The following is a 22,374-nucleotide window of genomic DNA, read 5'->3' as shown; positions in this document are numbered from 1 at the left end:
CAGATTTTAATCCAGATTTTAAAGGTATTTAGGCACCTAAAGATATACATAGGCACCTCACGGGATTTTAGAAAATGCCTACTGAAAGCAATGGGAGTTAGACACCTAGGCATTTTGAAAATCCCACTAGGCAGCTATCTGCCTACGTGTAATAATCCAGCTTTAAGTCACTTTCCAGGAAGTCTGCAGCAGAGAACAAAACTGACCCATCTCTTCAAGTCCCAGCGTAGCAGCCTAGCCACTGCAACGCCCTTCCTCTGTAAATCTACATCACAGGGGTATTGTTAGCTTTAACGGATTCATTTTAAAACACCTAGATCATTGTAGAAAAGGTGCTATAGGAGTGCAATTTATTACCACCCCATAGGTCACCACAGAACTGCCACTCAGATGCACCTGAGGGCAAGACTGTTCTGGACGCAGGCATCTGAAAGTGCATGGGGTGCCAACTCTGATGCAATTCCGGGAGCTCCCCCCTTCCCCCAGGTAATGTCATTTTCTTAAAATATCCTATTAAAATCTCCTAGATTGCTTTCAACTGCCACCTGGGGAGATCGATGGGGATTCCGGGAAACCTCAGGCCAATCCTAGAGGGTTGGCAACCCTAAGCATGTGGCAAGAGACACCTGGGACTCTTTCCCAAATAAGATGGCCAGATACACCCATAGCCGGGCCCTGTCCAGGAGCAGGAGGAGCGGAATCCAGTGCTCACGCCTAACGCTGAGATCAATACAATTGTTTTGCCGCTTGTCCAGGAGGCTGCGGCTGGCGTGAGCCCATATTGCACCTTGCAAACTGTAGCAACAACACTTGGTGTCTATTGGGAGAAGGAGCCTCCCAGTCCCAGCTGCGGCTCCACGCAGCTTCTCGGGGCCACACGGTCCCCTGGTGCTGCAAGCGCTCCCCACACTACGCCCTTTGCGGGGATCCCGCCCCCCGGGCGCTGGGCACCGGAGCGGGACGGGCGGCGGCCAGCCCCGGGGGAGGAGCCTGCCCCTGGCCGGCACAGCGCGGGGCGGGGCGGGTGCTGCCGCTGGGCACCAGTGCGGGAGGCACAGCCGGGGGGACGGCGGCGAGGGCAGCTCCCTGGCGCCGCGACTCACTTTCGCTTTGGAGGGCTTGCCGGGCAGCGCGCCGGCCGGCGGCAGCATGAGCGCGGCGCTCCTCTTCCTCCGCCTCGTCCTCGTAAGTCCCGTCTCGCCCTGCCACGCCGCCGGGCTGTCCGGGGAGGGGGCCGGGGCCGGGGCTGGGGCTGGGGCCGGGCGGGATTCCCGCAGCTCGGGCGGCGCTTGTCCGTCTCCCCAGGGCTGAGGAGCCAACCTCAGGGGGACTCTCCGCCGCCTGTTTGCGCCGGTGTCGCGCTCAGTCAGTGCTGGGGAAGGGGCGCAGACAGCAAGTGTGAAAAATCAGGATGGGGGTGGGGGGTAATAGGAGCCTATATAAGAAAAAGACCCCAAATCAGGACTGTCCCTATGAAATCGGAACATCTGGTCACCCTATGCCGGGGGGCCATGGCCAGGACTTGTCACTTCCCTCCCTCCCTCTGCTGGGGTGCACAGGCAGGGCACAAACCAGCTCCCAGCCCTCAGCGAGCGGGAGCCGGGGGCTCGGCTGGGCTGCCCACGTAGGGAACGCAGGTAAAGTTCGATCCCTCCCTCGCTTGACTTCGACCATAAACAACGCTGGTTTCTGAGAAGTGAGATCAGGTAGAGATAAAGTCCTGCCTGCTGCATGACACAGCCGCACTAAACAGAAAGTATTCCTGCTTCCTTAAGATCGGGGCCAATTGACTCAGAGACCATGTGAAGGAGACGTGGCTCGGAAATATTCTTTCCTAGAAGTGGTTTGATTTGGGGACTGTTTTAAAAAGACTAGTGAAGGGGGACTCCAGGTAGCCTGTAACGGGAACTCCCTCGTTTGTCACTTTGGGTCTTTCTGTGGAGTGAAGCAATGAAGTAAAACTAAAGTCTTTCGCTCCCTCACTTGTACTTAAGTTATAAAGAACGTGATGCAATAGAGGACAAACTGAATGTTTTGCAGAGTTGGTATAGGGCTCTCCTTTGGCTGGCTGACGAGTGAATTCCTAATTTTGGAGAGCTGTTGTTCTATTTTTGAAAATTGACATTTGCCAACATGACACAGTTACAGGGCTGGTGCAACCATTTAGGTGACCTAGGCGGTCAACTAGGGCACTAGGATTTGGGGGGGGGCGGCATTTTCTTTGGCAGCGACCGCGGCGGCCGGATCTTCGGTCGCCCCGGTCACCACTGGCATTTAGGTGGAGGGAGCTGGGGCAGGGGGGCGTGGGGAGGGCCGCCTGCAGCACGTAAGGGGGGGCAGCACGTAGGGGAACTCCCCGCCCCAGCTCACCCCTGCCCCGCCTCCTCCCCGAGCACACTGTGGCTGCTTCACTTCTCCCGCCTCCCAGGCTTGCAGCGCCTAAGCTGATTGGCCCTGCAAGCCTGGGAGGCAGGAGAAGTGAAGCAGCGACAGCGTGCTCGGGGAGGAGGCGGAGCAGGGGTGAGCTGGGGCAGGGGAGGGGTGCCTCAGGGCAGAGGGTGGGGTGTGGGGAGCTGCTGCGGGGGGGGGGGGGGCACCACAGGGCAGAGGTGGGGAGCTGCTGCGGGGGCGGGGTGCGCCTCAGGGCAGGGGCTTGGGGACAGGGGAGGGCGCAAGGTGGAAGTTTCGCCTAGGGCACAAAACATCATTGCACCGTCCCTGCACCGTTATCACATCTATTTCTTAGTATAAGAAAACTGTCCCAGCAGTTGGCAATTACTGATCCTTTAATGGTAATCCATGCAAACTGCAGACTTGAGATGAAATTATTAATGGACAAACTACTCTTGATATCAGTTGGGGGCAGGATTGGGCCCTGAAAATGTGACATTCTCAGTTTATAAAACTTACTTATTATGGCCCCGAGCCTGCAAACGCATTCTTGACTTTGCTATCATGAGTAGTCCTATTGAAATCAGTGAGACTGCTCACGGTAGTAAAGTTAATCATGTGCTTAAGTATTTGCAGGACTGGGATTTTTCATTCCCTTCTTCCACTCCAGGGAGATACACTGGACCTAAGACTCTTTCTCAGTGGGTCTCAAACTTTTGTAATGGTGACCCCTTTCAGATAGCAAGCCTCTGAGTGTGACACCCCCTCCCCCCGATAAATTAAAAACACTTTAAAATATATGTAACACCATTATAAATGCTGGCAGGGTTTGGGGTGGAGGCTGACACTTTGTGACTCCCCATGGAATAAGCTTGCGACACCCTGCAGGGTCCCAACCCTCAGTTTGAGAACCCCTGCTCTTTCTGATGTTTTCTAGCATTTTGTCTAAGGACCATAACTGTATGAATCCTCCCTTAGTTACTGCTGTCAACTCTCTCAGAGATATGTGTGAAACTCAATACCATAAGATCTCCCTGCAGCATGGTTATGTTTGGCACTGAATGATTGTTTGCGGAGCAGAGGCTAGTATTGAAATGATTGGTAGCAAAATTTTAACAGTAGATTTTATTCATCACTTGAGGGGTGCAAAATTAATTTTGGTATTGCAGTTATGTGACTCAGTTTATATTATGGAGCCTTACAACTGTTCCACTCCACAAAACACCAAAATATAAATTAAATGGTATAGAGGATGCTTAACATCCAAACAGCGGAAGTATAGGTCGTGTGTGTCAAAAGGGGAGAAACGCCTACAGCACACCAGTTGCAGAGACGTACTCCAAATATATCACACTTACATAGACATAATCACAGTCAAAAATAGAAATGCATCTATATTCTGAATTTAGGTCAAACTGATAGTGGTGTAAACAAAAAACTTCTTCCTATCATTCCTTCCTTTAATATACACAGTAGGCTGATGTTTCCATTTGACAGAGACTGGTTTAAATCCCAGTCCCATTAGCCAGAGAGGAAGTAGCTGTCCCACAAACCTTTTATTCCCTCTTCTCTGATTTTTCTAGCATATGATTTTACCACACTTAACAACAACAAAAAAAGCCCTGCAGTATGTGTCTGGTTGGTTAATTTACTTACACCAGAACATGGGAGTAGTTGGGTTTATTAGGCCTTGATCCTGCAGATGATTTCACAGAAGCAAACCCTTGCACTCATGGCACATCAGTTGCAGAAGCAGATCCTTAAACACGTAAGATCATAGTCCATCTTACCCAGTGGCCTGTACCAGAGCTTCCGAGGGAGCATACAGAACAGGGTAATTATGGAGTGATCCACCCCTATTTTCCGCTCCCATCTTTTGGTAGTTGAAGGTTTAGGGTCGCCCCAAGTATGGGGCTGTGTCCCTCAGCATCTTGGCTAATAGCCATTGATGGACCTATTCTCCTTGAAGTTATCCAGTCCTTTTGTGAATCCAGTGATACTTTAGCTATCACAACATCCCATGACAATGAGTTCCACCACTTAGCTGTGCATTGCATGAAAAAAGTACTTCCTCTGCTGTCTATTAATTTCATTAGGTGATGTTTGATCAGGTGACCCTCCTTAGGCTCTTACTATTCTTTCTATGTTACCAAAAGATTAATCATAGACCTGCCCTCATATAAAAAGCAAAACACAGACCATTTGAGAAAAACAGTTGGAGGACACTCGCGCAATGATGAGTGTGGTACCAGAACCTATATAAAACTAAATTTAATAGGAACAGATTTGGGTACCTTGAAAACAGCAAACTAATACTAGCCAATAATTTTCTAGTTCATATAGTAAGGTTGTGTATATAATAAGCGGCCAATTTCTGAGAATTTAGAAAAGACCTCTTAGAAGTTAAGGCCCTCACACTAAAGTGTTTGTTCGACCCATGATACTCCTTATGACTCTAATAGTGCAAAGATTTGTACATGTGCTTAAAATGAATGCACATAAATAGTCAGATTCAAGTCGACTGGATGACTCACGTGTAAAGTGAATCTTGTCATAAGTGTTTGCATAACTGGGTCTGTATTTGCACAATGTTTACCTATTCTACTGCTAAGATGAATTTCTGTTTTCTTCTACTTTGATGCAAGACACTGAACAACCAGGAAACACTGAAGAGTGAACTGCAATATATTGTATACAAGAAAAAAAACAGATCATAAGCTTCCCTTGAATCTTCCATTTTGACATCCGGCCACAGAGTAGCAACAATGAGATAGAAGCTGTTAGTGTTGCTGCAAGTCTTAACAATAGACAGTGATCATTAATAAATGTGCACTGAGAAAGAACTCCAAAAAATCCACAGAACATTCGTGTGATACAGTACAAGGATGTGTTATTACCCCCACTGTACAGGTGGGGAAACTGAGACAAGACATTAATGCCAACATTTTCAAATTTGATCTTGTTTGGGGGAAACTGGGGTTTAGACCCCTATGAGTCTGATTTCCAGAGGCACTGAACAGACCCAGATCCTATTAACCTCAGCACCAAAGATACACAAATTCTAGGGGTTTTACACAATTGTAACTCTGTTGACTTCGCAAAATTAAACTCAATTCCTATTTCTGGCCCACTGGTTCTCATGTCTCAAGTGCGCTGAAAACTTTGGGACATGAGGAACTGTCACTTTGAGTGATTGCTTCAGTGCAGTTCACTGATAACTGTACATTTCATCTTAGTGTGAAAAAAGAAAAGGATAGGTGAAATAGAGCAAAAAGAGGAGGGAGTGGAAAGAGAAAAATGTGCTACTGGAAACTGGACCAGAGCACAATTGCCAACTTTCACACGGTAAATAAGCATTCTGACTTTCACAATAAGCCAAAAATTAAGCTAATCCCATTTAAAAACAAGGCCAAACCAAGCCAATCGCTAAGAACCCCAACACTCTATGTGACTGGATCCCCCCGTCGTGCAGTCTGGGACTGTGGTGGGCCCACTGTGCACCCCTGACTCTGTCCCCTCCTTGCCCCTGTTTGCTGGGAGCTGATCAAAAAACAGAAGCAACAAGCCCAAAACTAGCCAACAAGCAATTCACAAGCCAATTAAGCCAAAAACAAGCCCAATTTCTGCATTTTTTCCATGGGTTTGGCATGTCTGGACTAGAGAGCAACTGCTATAGTAAGAAGTCTGGTTCATCTAAAAGAGTGCAAGGAAAGGATCCATTGGCCAAACAATATAAAATGACCACCTGTTTGATAGTTCTATCTTGCTAGGATTAATGTAACCTTTTGAATTTGCAAAAGAAAAAAATCATTGAAATAGCAAAAGGGGGGATAAACTGTTCATAAAGTCATCGTTAGTGAAAGAACTACCAAGAGCAGACAAACATCAGAACATAAACGAAACTTCCCACATCTTGCTATCCAACACCAAAGCAAGGAAATCTCCTCTCCCCATTTTTAAATTTTTTGAAAGCCCCTAATGAGCTATGTGCACTTGCTGCTGTGTGACTGATGCAAGAACAGATGGGAGGTTTTGAATGGGTGAAAATTATGGCCCCAAATTAATAAATGCAGGCGCACGCTCCCATGTGGGGGATGGGAAATCAATGAAAGAAGAGAATGGGTGACTTAGAGAAAGCAGAGGATTCCTTTTAAACTTACTATTTAAGCAATTGCCAATCCACTATCTGGGTCTCACATACAAATATTGTATGTATTATGACTATGGCAGGGTTAGATCATTATGCCGCTACATTGCTTTTCCTCTGAAGTCTTCCACCGGTGGGAAGTGTTCCCCCTGTGTAAGAGACCTGAGGTATTGTCCACAAATCACATGGATCCTGGAGGAGCCACTAGGCCCTCAATGGCTCTGTCGTGGCTCTGTAGGTAGCTTGGCTCAATTGCTACACTGCCAAGGACTCCCCAACTGGCGCCTGCCATTGGAACGCATTTCTATGGGTTCCCCAGTATATTTGGCTCTGAAAGAAGGTTAATGCCTGAGCAGATCAATTGGAATTGGAACTGATCATCTGGCCCAAATTATGGTTTTTAAGGGTTTTTCTGGAGTTAGTTGCCCCTACTTATTTTGGTCCTACTGGATGTTTAGATTTTTAGTTTAAAAAATGACATTTGTTTTAGATTAGGAAAAGAACAAAGACAAGCCCCCATGAGTCATTCTAGGCTAAAAACATACATTGTATACATCTGTTTGTATGAAAACAGATAAAAAAGCACCTATCATCCCCTTAATGCATGCGTGTACCTTCAGTTATTGCCACTGAGTGATATGGGTACTACTGAGGACATGAGTGGTTTCCCAAGCATACCATCAAATTGTGTTAACATTAGTGTTCCTTTTGTTATTAGTAATTACATTTTAATTTCAGAGGACTGCATATCACGTGGGAGTGGCAATTCCAAGGAGAATCAAAAGAAAAAGAATGAAAAAAAAAATGAAAAGTTAGAATGTCACTTTGGGGATGAGAAGCAAAAAAGGAAGACTATCTGCTTTTACAGATCCAGACTAACACGGTTACCCCTCTGATACTATCAAATGTAGGGCAATGTATAAAGTTTCTGCATGCAGTGCCTATGTGATGCTACTTGAAAGACAGCTCCTGAGAAGTAGTCCACACTTATTGTATTAGGAAGTACAGAATTATCTGTGGTAATAAATTGGTTCTATATACGTTACTATACATTATGTTTGTCTTTCCCTATTGTGTCAACAAGGGGGAGAGGTGGGGCGGTTTTGGTGGTTTTGAGGAGAGTTCTGAGTTCATGCATGCACGTAGTAGAAGCTAGAAGGGTTTGTTAGTGTGGTTTCTGCATAGTTATCAGTTACTTGCTTTGCACGTGTCTGTCATTTAGAAAGTTATTATAATAACTCATTCTATCCCATTCTTTACATCTTTTTCTTTTCATGCTCATCTTGTATTTGCTCCTTCACTTTCTGTCCCTTGCACTAGATGGAATTTGTAGTAACACGATACATTTGGCTCACTGATTCTTGCTCCACCGCACGCTCTCCCTGTGTTTATCTTTCTGTTCCACACTGTATCCTCCTTTTCAAAATGACAGCTGCTGACTTGATACTCTGGCGCTGATTCTCCCCTCTCTCTCACATTGGTATCAATCAATATTACCTCCTCTGAATTGCTGGAACTGCACCTGTTACTGGTATAAAAGAGTAAAGGAGAGGAGAATCCGGCCCAGTGTGTCTGAGAATAAATATTTCTGGAACATGAACAGTTTCCCAGAGCAAGAATGTGACTTTAGGCACAGCCCTGAGCAAGGAATGATAGCTAGACTACATGCCCAAAGAGCTGCTCTGAGATGCATTGTGACTCAGAAACCCCTCTGAGTCACAGCCCTCCTGTTTGTGGACAGCATCATAATTTCCTTCAGGCCTACTCACAGTGTAGTCCCGTTTACACCTGTACGCTGCACCTGTGGTCAGGATAGCCCAAGTAGACAGATTAAGGGCATTCTGCCTCCATTTTACTACTTTGCGCCTGTGTATAGTCCACTTCACAATGTCAGACCTGCTTACCTACAGGTTTCCCCAGGGACTGTGGGTTTCCAGACCCTTCTGTAGGTCCTAGCAAAGCAGTCAGTCAGAGCTGCTGCAAGCGCTGGGGGACATGGACACCCCCCCCACACACACACCCTGCAGTGCTCTTACAGTGCTCAGAGCACTTTTGGCTCCCAGAGCCAATCTCCTCACAGGCCTGGAAGGAGGCAGTGATGCTGTCACTACGGCATCTTTGCGTAGGGTGACCCCCTGAGATATGGAACACACAGTGAGACATTGTTTCCCCCCTTTCCCTCCCCACCTCTCCTCCAACCCTTGCTGTGGGGTACTGCTCACACACCTTCATCCACTCCTCTCTCAGGGTTTAGTGTTACTGTGGCCCACTCTACAAATAGCAGGAGGACAGGGTAAGAGGAAGAGTTTGAGCAATTTTCCCACACTTATAATTTTCCTGTTCTCTTCTAGGTGTTTGGTTGGACTATTGGATTACACTGTGACAGTGATGTACCTGCTGCACACACTATGTATGATAAACTGTCTATAAAGAGGAATATTTCTAAAAGGGAACTTAAATGTAAAGAGGGAGAATATGCTGCAGAAAATATGTGTTGTAAGCAGTGCCCACCTGGTAGGTATCATTTTAAAATAATTTATTGAAAAATAAAGAGGTGAGTGGAAATGTCCACAGGCAGAACTGCATACTGCTTGATAAATACTCTACGTCAGAGGGAGTCAATAGGTGGACTGTGGGCCAAATCTGGACCTCCAGACATTTTTGAATGGACCCTGAAAATAAAAATAATTGACTACCCCTGCTCTACATGCTGTAGCTTCTACTGGGACACAGTGTTATAGGGCCTTCCTCTGGCCCCCAAGTGACAGGACTACATTGGCTTCATATTTTCATTCAGAAATCCCTTGGGCACTGAAAACTGTATTCTGTGGATTGGACTCTAACCTTCTTGTATTGAAGCTTTTTCCCTAAAGATGTATATGATTATTCCATGCTATGCGAGTACTTTCACATGACCTGTTCCAAGCCTAGCTAGAATGCAGAATCATAGAACACACACAAATATTTACTAAATTCATGCCTATAAACTTCCCATGGATTTCAGACAAGTCCATGTAAGCTACTTGGATTCATAGAAAAGCACTGGGATATTTACATGCACAATTTTGAAGGAGGTAAAAAAATGCATTCATGCTCGTTTGCCCACACAACTCCCCATTTATACCTATGAATAGGTATTTTCATTGAACAGATCATTTGTTTAGTACATTTTCCTTCTTGTTTTTAATAATTAAAATTTTAAATCCAACCCTACATATGCTATATTACCAAAAGACATGTATGGCTAGAAACCCGTATAATTTATCCGTAGCGTTTAGAAAATGTTAATCCTGTCATTATTCATAAATTAGAAAGTTTAAGAGATGAAGAGAAATAGAAAATCTGAAGCAGATCTTCCAGTTGACAACTTCTGAGTACAGATACTACAACTTTCATTTTTCTTTTTGCATTTTTTTTTACAGGTTCAGTTAAAAGTGCTGATTGCACAAAGGACAAAAACACAACTTGTGAACGATGCACAGAAGGATCATTCATGAATCATTACAATTCCCTCGATGAGTGTCTGAGGTGCAAACCATGTGACTCTGAACTTGGTATGTCTGTAAAATGGCAACTCAAGCAACAAAAAACTTTCCATAGGACAAGACTGGGAAGTTACCACAAGCTTTGAGTAAGGGGTAGCATATAGTTATGATATCCCAGGAATAGACCAGGGAGGAAATTGTGACCGAGTTAAAAGGGGATCCAGGGACCCAATTGTCTCTGCAGGGGGCAGGGAGTATGCCATGACAGTGCTTTTCCTGAGCAGTTGTTCAGGTGCATTGGTTGGCACTTTGAGAGGGAACAGAGTTAAGGCTCTGTCCACTCCCCACCCACCTGTGTTGGAGGGCAAGTAGAAGTCCCTCAAGTTGGCTCTTTCACCCACAGTGTAACATGTGATATGGGTAGTTCACTATGACATTCTGGGGTACAAGCCTGACTAGTGAGGGGTTGTGTCGCCACCTGCCTTGCAACGTTGGGTGCCTCACAATGCTGTGGTGCTGTAGCTCCCATCCTGGGCCCCTCACAAACAGTGTGCAGGTCACATCCTGAATATCTGTGTATAGCTGCAGCCTGCCAGCAACACTCCAGTCAAACTCCAACTCCCACTTGCCTTGGTTACCACTTGCAGGATGGTCCAACACATTCCCAGTCCCACATTTCCCCCCAAAAATGTGTGTTCTACTCTGTCCAGCCCTCTCCTGGACAGTTCAGGTAAGGGGTAAAATCATAGGACTGGAAAGGACCTTGAGAGGTCATCTAGTCCAGTCCCCTGCACTCATGGCAGGACTAAGTATTATCTTCTAGACCATCCCTGACAGGTGTTCGTCTAACCTGCTCTTAAAAATTTCCAATGATGGGAGATTCCACAATCTCCCTAGGCAATTTATTCCAGTGCTTAACCACCCTGACAGGAAGTTTTTCCTAATGTTCAACCTAAACCTCCCTTGCTGCAATTTAAGTCCATTGCTTCTTGTTCTATCCTCAGAGGTTAAGAAAAACAATTTTTCTCCCTCCTCCTTGTAACAATCTTTTACATACTTGAAAACTGTTACAATAGTTTGCTACTTTAATTGGCGTCACCAAACAATTCAGTTTAAACACAACACTGGATTAATTTTGATTAAAGAATAAAACAAGTTTACTTAACTACAAAGAGATGGGTTCTTAAGTGAATACAAGTATAAGACATTAAAGTCAGAAATGGCTACAAGATAAATAAAGATAATGCTTTCTAGTAACTAAAAGTTAACAAACTAGGCTTGGTTCAAGGTTCTTACCAAATGTTTCCAGCAACATGGGGTCTCGTGGTGAAAGAGGTTCCATGTTGTTTGTTAAAATGTGAATCAATCTGTTCCTGCCACTCACCTTGTGGCCAAAGTATGGCCACTTGACAGGTGATGGCCAGTCAACTTTGATGACACTTGGTTAGAGGCATCAGCTTGTCTTTTGGAAACTGGTTACCCACTCCCTAAACTTGTCTGGTAAACACATTTCAGTTGTAACTTCATCTTATGTTCATAACTGTACGTATAATGTCATTTCGTGCATTCACTACGATATGATTGACTAGTGAGTTATTAGTTTTCAAATGATGATACTTCACAAGCCATATTTTGTACAAAGATTATTACAATAATGTGTAGGGTCAGAATACAGGGGTGCAGTCGGTCACACTCACCTTATGCCCCTGGAGTTCCTTGTCTTAACATTTATCTTGGCTCACAATCTGGTCCACAGTGAAAACATTTTAGATATATTCAAACATTTAGGGTGTTAACAAAAGGTACACGAAAACCAATGTTTCTATTTAATACCTTGCTTACAGAAGTTACCTTGAATCGTTCCTTATGATAAAAAAAACCCCACACACACTAGACAAAGTGAGATGCAACTTGATTTTCCCAGACACAGTGTTGAGTGTTTTACAATGGACACACACACACACCCATGACACAAAGCAACTATCTGGGAGAACATAAACCTGCTCCCACTCTAGTCCTCACTGAAGCAGGTTTGCAGCTGCTTCTCCGGAAACTCAGAAGTGCTGCATAAGCAAGACGTAGCAGAAAATTGTGCATAGTATTATAAGAGGCATTTGAGGAAACCCGTTTGCAGGTGGCTGAGAGCAGGGCCACAAGTCACATCAAAGAGTTGAAAATCCTTAGCTTACAAAAAGTTTCCAATAAGGAATTGTTGTATTAATTTTAAATGAATTTAAACTTCATTTTAAAGTTATTAGAGGCTCAGGACCCTGAGCATCCTACAGGGTTTTGTGCTTGATTGTGTCTGGCCCTCTGGCTGTGCAAGTGTGTGGGAGGGGGCACAAGGAGCCTTCTCTTGCAGCCACATCACAACCCTTGGTGGCTGTTGAAATTGGCATTTTTAGGTGGGGGCTGGGGTTCAGTTCCAGCAGCATGTCCTTTCCTCTAATAGCTCTTGAGGTACTGACAAATGTCCCCACTCACTATTTGAGTGCCTGCCTCACCTGGGACTCAAACTGTTGTCAGCTGAAGAAAATATTTTTTAAAAGTTACCTTCAGACCTAGGTGTGTTACAGGTACTGTATGGGTATCTCATGATCCTGCAGTCAGGTCAATCTTACTAGCCAATGATGGATAAAATCTGACTTTAAATAGCAAGATCTTACTAGAAGAAAACTAAACTAGTTCAAACCAGGCCAAACAGAGTGACCCGGCAATGCCCAACTTGTCTGTTTTACCCAATGTCCAGTCCAAATAAATAGATGGACATCAGGGAACTGCACCGGGGATGATGCCAGCAGATGATGCAGGAGATGCACAGGAAACCATTACAGAAGTGGCAACTGAATATGCAGGAGACCAGACCATTAATTATATAAAGTATCATAGAATGATGAATGAGAAAAACACTGCCAGTATTTTGTAATGTTATGTACTAGTCCCCTTCCAGCAAAGCAAGTGCTTATTGTCAGCTCTTTTTTGCAGCGTTTGATTGCGGAGGACTCCTTCCTTCCCTCCTCTGCCCAGTATCACACAATCAGAAGGAGCATGTAGAAAACAATATGGTGATGCTTGCTATTGTGACCAGCTCACATTGATGCATACAGCAGTAGAGCAACAGCACTAGGTCTGAGCATAGCATTTGCTAATGGTGCACTAAAATAGTTAGAGTACCACCACCTTCGAATTGAAGAAAACTCTTGGGATTTATTTTAGATTTGGAAGTTGCAGAACATTGTACCGTCACTCAGAACACACAATGCAGGTGTAAACAACACTACTTTTGCAATTCTTCTGACCCATGTCATCATTGCAACCCATGCAGCAAGTAAGTTTGAGGTCTTTATTATTTAACTATTCAAATGGTTTGTTATTTAATGTGAATTAGCCAGACTCAGCCAGTTTTTCAATATCAATGTGGCCTCTAAGGCATTGTTTAGATTAGGAAAGAAAGATACTAGTTTTTCAATCAATTTAGCTCACTTAACTCAATTGAAAATCCCACATCAATGTAGTCACGCTTAAACACCTGTTAGCTCCATTTTAGTGGTCAAGTTATAGCCTAATGAGGTTTTCAGTTGAATGAAGCTAGTTCTATTGAACTCATTCATTTAGAGGGAAAAAGCACTTTTTTCCCTAGTCTGGACAAGGCCTAACATTTTATAGATTCCCATTTGCATGGACAGTTACCACCATTGTGTCCAAATATGCATTTGAATGCACAAATCTACACACACATTTAGAGGTCACTTTTAATAATTCCCACTTCAAGTTTTTTTGAGCTTTGTCTTCGTGTGCTCTGTTGGGGTGGACAGAAGATTATTCCATGTCAGGAGGTTACAGAATGATGGATTGGATGGGGGAGGAAGTAGAGTTGGAAGGTCTGGCAATACCAGAGGGTGACAGTCTGTAGAGGAAGAGAACTTCAGGGAAAGCAGCAGGTGCCTTTTATAGGATCTTCTGCCAAATTCCCTTGGACCCATACCTCTCTAATCTCCCTCCCAGGAAGTGACATCACTCATTTTAGAGAAACAAGATGGGTGAGGTAATATATTTGTCCAATAAAGGATATTGCGTAACCCTTCTTGTCTACCGAATATTCTGGGACCAACACAGCTACAACAACACTGCATACATCTCGTTTTAGTCACAAAGCAAGTATAGTGCATACAGATTTGGTATTCCTTCATTTACTGCACAAATTAATTTTCATCAGAAATCTAAAATTATGAAACTGAGATTTTAGATCAATTTTGGCTGAAGGAAAGAATCCCTCAGCATTTTAGTTTTCTGGTATGAGTTTTTTAAATCTCTGATTTTGGGTCTTTGTCACACACTGACTGCATCCCACACTGGGGCCTTGGCAGATTGAGGATGTGTTTGTTTCCTGTTCATAAACAGTCATGTAGCCCTGGTGCAACAGGCAAATCTCTGTATGTCTACACTGAAATTAGACACCCACAGCTGGCCTGTGCCAGCTGATTCAGGCTAAGATGCTAAAGAGGTTTGATTGCTCAGGTAGAAGTTTGGGCTCAGGCTGCAGCTCCGTTTCTGGGATCCTCTCATCTTTCGGGGTTCTAGACCCAGGCTTCAGCTCTACTGTCTACACCACAGTTCAATAACCTCTTAGACAGATTATTTTAGCCCGAGTCAGCTGGCACAGGCCAGTCACAGGTGTCTAATTTGTAGGCATACCCTCTGTTTCCTGCTGCATGGGTGTTTGATTACCAGCTCTGTTGTGAATAAAACCAGCATGCTTTTCAGTTCTATCAAAGGGTGCCCTCCCCCCTCAGCTATTAGTGGATGTAAGCAATTGTGCTTTTGTTATTGGGCACTGTAATGGGTGGAACTGTTTCTGCCTCCCCAAAATCATCTCTGCCCTAATCTCTCCTTACGTTTAAAAAGCAAGTAAAAACTTTTATTCCAAAGGTGTTTGGGTTATTTGAGAAGGAGCGCTGTTGGTCCTTTCTTTATTGCCTCTCTCTTCACTTCCTTTTTCTCTATTAGGCTCCCTCCTTTGTTTTATCCTGCGGATCTTTTATGTTACTGTTGTGTTTCATTGGGTTTTATCATGGTGTACAGCACCCTGAGCTGCTCACAAGGCTGTGTGGATTCACTCTGTAAATAGTGGTATTAACATCATTTACATTATGACTCACAACTGACAGGAAACTGGACAAGAATCCCTAGAGACTAAATATAACCTTGGAGGACTAGAGAGACACTTCTTCCTCCCTACTAAATTCAAAATTCCACTTTCTTACTATATTAAAAGCCAACAGGTAACAGGGTGGGGGGCATGGATAACTTTGCCTTCTTTTCATGACAGATTGTGTTTTTCTATCATTAAATTACTATTAAATACATACATATTTTTCATATTTTCTCTAGGTGCGAAAATGGCGCAATTGAAAAAGAATGCACCCCGACCACAGATACCGTATGCAAAAGTGAGAGTGAATTACTTAATCTTGGTACCTCCACTGGCAGAGTCAGTTGGATACTGTGGAATCAGCTATGCAGTGTAGGCCAGATTGCGTGTGTTAAGCCCCAGGTTGAGGTAGTGTGGCGCTGCACCACCATATAAAATGCTTCCTAGGGACACCTGATATGCAGGGAGAGCACACACAGGGCTGCACAAGGGTGAAATATGGCCTTCAGTCCATGACTGGTCAGTTCTGCTGGCTGGTGTGGCGGGGTTGCCCCTTGTAGAGTGACTTGTACCATAGGGAACAGTAACGGGGAGCAGTCTCTGTTGGCAGGAGAGAACAGGAATAATTTGTGTGTCTTGCCCTGGCACAGGGATGCAAGGAGCAGAGAGGGAAGACTCCTTGCACCTCACTGGTCGTCTCCTCATACCGCACACATCTATACAAGGGCCTTCCACAGTCTGGCCTTTATAATCCTGTGAAAGGTTCCACATGTTGTTGTTGTATTGCACTGTTTTTCTGTGCTTTGCTTTTATGTAAATTTTACAATGCTCTAAATTATCAGGAAACGTCTGGTGGATCTATGTAGTAGTGGTTGGAATCGTAATCGCTATCGCATCACTAGCCGTAGCAGCATACTGTTGTAAGTTAGTCTCTTTTCTTCATCTATACTGTATACTGAATTGACTACTCTACTTCTTAATTAATTGTAATTCTCCTCTTTTAGGTGCTCCATTTTAGCACTGATACATACTCTGTGCTGGTTTTTTAAATTCTTTGGCATGGTTTGTTTCAGACAAGAAGAAACGGAAGGATTTTGATTTGAACAATCAGATGCGGCATCCTGTTGTGCACAAACCACCCACCCCTGTAAGTATCATTGCTTAGCATGGCTGAAATTCAGCTTGGTACATGGGGTCCTCTGCACTACTTAAATCCACATTGGGGATGTGTAAATTGTGGCGGTCTGTCCTCCCTTTACCCTCTGGCTTTATGTGAAGGAAGTGAACTTCACCACAGAGAGAAAGACACTTGCGGGAGAGTTCCAGACTATTTTTGCCAAGCAAATAACAGGATTTGTCCATATGCTTCCTACAAGCAGTTCTGAAAAAGAGAGTGTTTTTTATAGTACAATGTATATATGGAGAACAAGAGGAAGTTTTCAAACCCTCCTGTCCCAGCTACACACACAAGCTAAGAAGGAAGTCAGGGATTTTATTCGGATTGTTCCACTCTCTCTCTGATTTTATCCCCTAAATAGTCCCATGTTTAAACATGCATTGTTCCTTAGAATGGAAGGGTTCTAGCAGTGAGTGCCCAGCAGCTGAGGATAAGAGAGGACATTGTGTCATTCTGCTGTGACCCTCTCTATTCTCTCAGCCTATCTGTGAGCAGCACTGAGGGGCTCAGTTCATCCAGTTTTCTATGGCCAAAGGACAGTTGCAACACGGAGGGGACCATGAGGAAGCAGAGTGAGAGTGGGGGTCAGAAGAGTTTTCTAAGAGGACCCTGGGGGGGAAATGTAACATATTTGCTGGCCTGACTCATTAGGGTCAGATCATTACAGAAACATGCAAAAAGTGGCCCAAAGTTTGCTGGAGGAGGAGGGGTTGAGCATCATTTCTGTCTCCTCCCCTCCCCTCCCCTCAATGCTTGTCTGTGGGCTGTAGACAGGAAGGGTGTGGAGCTGGGGGAAGCTCCCTCCTTGCAGCAGCATCTCTCTCCAGCCTAGTACAGAGCTCCTCACTTAGACAAAGGATCATTTCTCTCCTAAAGAATGTTCCATACATTGCTTAAGCATTCTGAATAGCTAAGATCCTAAAGTTCTTGTACTAGTCCGTGACCCAAATAGAGACCACCTTCATTTCTATTATTCAGTTTAAAATTGGCTAATGCACTGTATTCTAAACATGGCCTGGCTACTAAAGAGAGGGGTCATGGATACAGCTGGGAGAAAACTCCAAATTTCATGAAATTTAGCATTTTGCATAATTTGGTGTTTAAAAAAAATTTGGTAGTGGGAGCCCAACTCCACCCCTCAATAAGGTACAAAAGGGACTGTGCCACTGAAAGAAGAAGGGAAGATGGGAATAAGTGAGAAAACAAAAAACAAAAATTAACAATCAAGAAAAACTGGGGGGAAGGGCAGAGACTCTACAATCTGCAGGGCCTCCTTTACACTTTTTTCTTTATCTGTTTCCAGGAAATGGAGCATCTCCTGTACCCAGGTATGAAATAACATTTTACTTTCTCTGTAGTAATGGTGAGAAATATGGTTTAGAAACCATATGCAAAAATATATGTTTTGTTCAGTTTAATGCCAGGTCAGTCTCTGTTTTGAAGAGCTGTCACTCCTCACTGATTTGTAACTCTCCTTATTAAATAAATGTTTGTTATGGAAACAACCCTGCAGTCCTGACTAAGGGTAGGTCTATACTTACCTGCCAGGTCAACACGTAGAGTTCGACTTCTCGGAGTTCGAACTATCGCGTCTAATCTAGACGCGATAGTTCGAACTCCGAACGCGCTCCCGTCGACTCCGGAACTCCACCACCGCGAACGGCGGTGGCGGAGTCGATGGGGGAGCCGCGGACTTCGATCCCGCGGCGTCTGGACGGGTGAGTAGTTCGAACTAAGGTAGTTCGAGTTCAGCTACGCTATTCGCGTAGCTGAACTTGCGTACCTTAGTTCGACACCCCCCCCCCCCCCAGTGTAGACCAGGCCTAAGACAACTCGCATTGTTTTTAAATCAAAGAAAGTTTTGCCTCGGTAAGGGCTGCAGACCCTGTTACATGATACATGTTAGCAGGAATTAGTTATTGAAAAACCCAAAATGTTTCTGCTTGGATAAGCACCCAACTGTTTTCCTGCTTGTTAAAAAACTGTGAGTATATGCAATTTTTTGAAGACTTTGTCCCACAGGACTCTCTAACTAGGAAACCCACTACTGGTTCAGTAGATCCACTGGCAAGCTTGTTGCCGGATCTCAGGTATTCATATATTCTAATCTCCTGGACGCTGCAGCTTCCAAAGCCAAAGGCATTCACCCTGTATTACAGAATGTGGTATTGAAATGTAGTCCTACGCAAAGCCCAGAAGATAGGCTTCTAGACCCTGAACTGTCAAGTGCATGAGTCAAGCAATGGAAGTAGCATCACGGAGAGGTTCAGGGCCTAGCTAAGAGGATGCCAGAGACGCTTGCCTGCTTAACATGCCCTTCATACATTTGGTGATGGGGGGAGGGGAAGAAGAAAGGGTCCTATAGAAAGATCTGAGGGCTTATTTGAAGTCACAGGAAGGGGATATGGGTTCATACCTGAACATTTGAATTTTCTAACATAAGGAAAAGTGTAGCATGTCGACCCATTCCTACTATGCATCTGACGAAGTGGGTATTCACCCATGAAAGCTCATGCTCCAATACCTCTGTTAGTCTGTAAGGTGCCACAGGACTCTTTGCTGCTTTTACAGATCCAGACTAACACGGCTACCCCTCTGATAATTGATTCCTACTATGAATTTCCCTGTAAAAGACTGTCTCTTGCTCTCTCGTTTGGCTTGAAACCTCATCTGTTTTGAACAGGAAAAGTGTAATCTATTTAAAACATGAGAAAGATCAGTAAAATACTATTGCCATGAGTTTGTGTTTTCAAATGTTATTTGTATTGTCAGATATAGACCTGAGCACCCACATTCCTGCTATTGTGGAGGAGATGACACTACCACAAGTCAAGAATTTTGTTCGGAAGCATGAAATCCCAGAACCTGCCATAGAGCAGACAATCCAGGACCATTTAAATGATTCAACTGAGCAGAAAATCAAATTGTTCCATATCTGGTATCAACATCATGGAATGAAGGGGGCTTACGGAAATTTGATCATTAGCCTGAGAAAATTTAGTATGCGTACTGTTGCTGATAAAATTGAGAAAAAACTGAATGTGGTCACTTCCAGCAGTCAGGAAAACGGAAGATCAAAAGTCAGTGCCCTTTCTGATGAACATACTGTGTAGTCAGCGGAAAAATATTTCTAAACTGGTAAGTATTATTTTTATATTGTAAATAAAGTTTTCAAAGACCGTTCCCTTCAGCATTTCTACCTGATTAAAGAAGAGGCAACTGAACAAGCACAGACAGCATGGCTAACTTCTGGAAATACATCGATGTGCACTTCAAAGATTGAGATTTTCCTATACTTTGTATAGTACTGGGAACAGAGACTCTGGGAAGCAGTCACTAAAAAAGCAACTATATAGGAGTTCATGCAGAGGACTCACAATGCTTCTGTGTCACACAAAAAAAGTCAGCCGACATTTTGGATTGAAGCTTTAGCTAAGGATTTATGGTCCCAGACAATGATGATATTTGTGTTTAGTTATGCTGAAATTATGGTTTATAGCTATTTTCCTTATGTAAAAGAATGAAAACTCTGGTGTTATGTTTACAATATTTTCAGCAAACACACTTAGGGAAAAAAGGATTTCAATTCTTCTTTTAAATTTAAAGACTAACTTTAATGTAATCTGTAAACATGTTAAAGATTTACTCACATGAGAAATCCCATTTAAAGTCAGTGGGGCTATTCAGTTGCAAGATGAATATATTTGTTTTTATAGTTTACTTTGAATGGTACTTTCAGTTGTGAAAGCATATGGACATGTACATATTTCATGAAGGGCCGCAAACTAACCTCAGATGTGTGGGTGCAGCTTATAGCCTTCTACAATAATCATGATGGTCCTTTCTGGTCTTAAAAGAAATCCATGAAATGAAATGGGTTCTGTGCCTGTATATCTGAAGCACAAAACTGGGTCCTCAATTTTTAAAGGTCTGTCATACCAGCTGTGATCTCTCCAAGGTGCAAATGTTTGATACTAGCTTTTCTAATAGAAAGATTTAAAGTAAGACACAAGCAGCAATAAAAGAAGCTTGAAAAAGTGTATGGTTCTTTCCTTTAATTTGTATAAATTGGCCTATAATAACCTCGGTTTCAAGATTTCAGATTCCTCATATCAGTAAACCACAGGAATGAAAACTGAGAACTCCATTCATCTCAGGACCATACGAAGCCCAGAAAGCTGTGCACCAGACCAATCTATTCAGCAAGACTGGGCTGCCACATAGTTTATCAACCTCCAAAAAAATCTAGGGAACTGCAGGGCTACTCTCTGGAAGGAAAGATTAATCTGTAAGCCTATGTTAGTGTCCTACTTCCTATGAACCAAAATTTCTTGTGCTGGACCTATTTCCTTTTCTCCCTCCCTCTCCTAGGTCCCTTATAAAGCTCCACGAGAAAGTGAAGTGAAAATATTTGCTACACTGTATCACATCATTTGTCCATCATGTTAATTTTCTTGCATCCAGGTGCAGCTGGCTAAAAAGAAAAGTAGTTACCTGGGCTGTTTGTGGAGGGAAATCTCCCACCTCTCCTGACTCCTGTGGAGGGCTCCACCTCATCACTGAAGTCTGGGGACTGTCTTTTCTCCTCCACTCACTGATTCCATGCAGCTCATTGGTAGTCTCATTAGTTGATAAACGCTGTTGTTCTTCCTGACTGAGATTTTCCGGTCACATGACGCCTTTACTATTTTTTCTTTGACTCACTGCCTCTCAGTCCTCCAGCAGTAACTCCATTAGTCACACTCAGTGCACCGCCTAAGACTGCTTCCATGACCCACATTGCTACTAACAGCTCTTTGGCTACTCAAGGAGTATGGACCTGTTTCTCCCCAGTCTGCACCTTGTGCCTTTGCACCCATGCAGTCATTTTCACCTGTAGTAAGTGGTTGTAAACAGAAAAGTAGCACTTTCCCAAAGTGTAAATGACTACAAGGGTGCAAGGCAAAGGAGCATCAGGTGCTGTGAATCAACTACAGGGCAGGCTTGAGCAGCTGTGTAATGCTGAGACTAGTATTAGGTGTCTGCTGCTAATGATCACGCTACTAGTGAAATACAGTAAATCTTCCAGGATTACATGACCTGGGAGGGCTGTGAAGGAAAGATAGACCTGAATGGATCCCAGTGCTAAAGCTAGGTTTTTGTGAAACAGATAAATTTGAGTTTAAAATGAGTGACAATCCTCTCAATAAGGTAGATTTGAGAAAGTTGAGCCATTCATGCTTCTGCCCATGAAGTTTATGGCTATAGAGCCTGCACCTAGTGTAGGATCCACAACTACACCTCAATTCTTACATGGAACATGCATGCTGTACGTTTGGAAATCTCTTGACATGTATGGAGCAAGACTTCACACCTAGTACATGCTTGTACATTCAAAATGACCAACCCATATGTATTAATGCCAATCAGCAAGCTGATGTCCGAGACAGAGAGCCAAAATGCTCACAGTCTTCCTCCCTTTATAGGAACCTCAAGTAGGCCTGTACTAATTGCAATGATAGCTCAGAGACAAGTGATCTAACTTCTGCGTTCTGTATGTTGCACACACTCAGAAGAGTTGCTGGAGCTGAACAGTCATGCCTGGCACCCTGATACTATATGAATAATAAGTAACAAGATTGTTTGCCTTTGTCTGTGTACAGAGCTCACACCCCCACTGCAGCCCTTTTATGCTGCTCCACTGCCATAAAGGGGATGGAATACCTCCTTGGAATTCCCCAATGCAGGGGTAGCATAGGGCTAGTGTGGACTGTGCTATGCTACATTCCTATATAGTCCCAGTGTAGGTGGAGGACAAGAAAGAGAGAGTTTGGCCGGAACATTCTGTTAGCTGCCATGCCAACCTCTAGAGCAGGCCAGAATTAGAGAAGTACAGGAAGTAGTTTAAAGGCACATCTACATCTCCTCCTGGGCTCTCATTCTGGCTTTGCTTACAAGCAGGTGCAGCACAGGCTATGCTCCTTTTTATTGACCAGGGCAAGTTATGAGTGCCCATTTCTTAAGGCCCGAGTGGGTCACACAG

At 43.9% G+C, this 22,374-nt stretch overlaps 2 protein-coding genes across 4 annotated transcripts in view; one reads left to right on the top strand and one right to left on the bottom strand.

Moving 5' to 3' along the window:
• The window catches only part of ACTA2 (actin alpha 2, smooth muscle), a 59,171-nt gene extending 38,224 nt beyond the window's left edge, over positions 1-20,947 (bottom strand). Inside the window, exon 1 of one of the 2 annotated variants that reach the window (XM_039480870.1) lies at positions 20,847-20,947. In XM_039480870.1, the coding sequence (XP_039336804.1) occupies positions 20,847-20,909 (63 nt within the window). In that variant the 5' untranslated portion in view covers positions 20,910-20,947. Of the gene's footprint in view, positions 1-1,103; positions 1,122-20,846 lie in introns of those variants that run through there. The other variant, XM_039480871.1, reaches the window with a different exon arrangement.
• FAS (Fas cell surface death receptor) lies at positions 1,039-20,042 on the top strand. 2 transcript variants are annotated; one of them, XM_039480874.1, is made up of 10 exons: positions 1,044-1,185; positions 7,277-7,557; positions 8,890-9,052; positions 9,961-10,092; positions 13,240-13,351; positions 15,415-15,473; positions 16,018-16,095; positions 16,249-16,322; positions 17,656-17,680; positions 19,125-20,042. In XM_039480874.1, the coding sequence occupies exons 3-10, from the start codon at positions 8,947-8,949 to the stop codon at positions 19,463-19,465; spliced, it is 927 nt and encodes a 308-aa protein (XP_039336808.1). In that variant the 5' UTR covers positions 1,044-1,185; positions 7,277-7,557; positions 8,890-8,946; the 3' UTR covers positions 19,466-20,042. The 2 variants fall into 2 exon arrangements, with proteins under 2 accessions (XP_039336807.1, XP_039336808.1); XM_039480873.1 differs by lacking the exon at positions 7,277-7,557 and having other exon boundaries at positions 1,039-1,185.
• Positions 20,948-22,374: the final 1,427 nt, after the last annotated feature.

This window comes from Mauremys reevesii, linkage group 7 (assembly GCF_016161935.1).
Source record: "Mauremys reevesii isolate NIE-2019 linkage group 7, ASM1616193v1, whole genome shotgun sequence".
Classification (NCBI taxonomy): Eukaryota; Metazoa; Chordata; order Testudines; family Geoemydidae; genus Mauremys; species Mauremys reevesii.
This window is presented reverse-complemented; position numbering and strand designations above follow the sequence as displayed.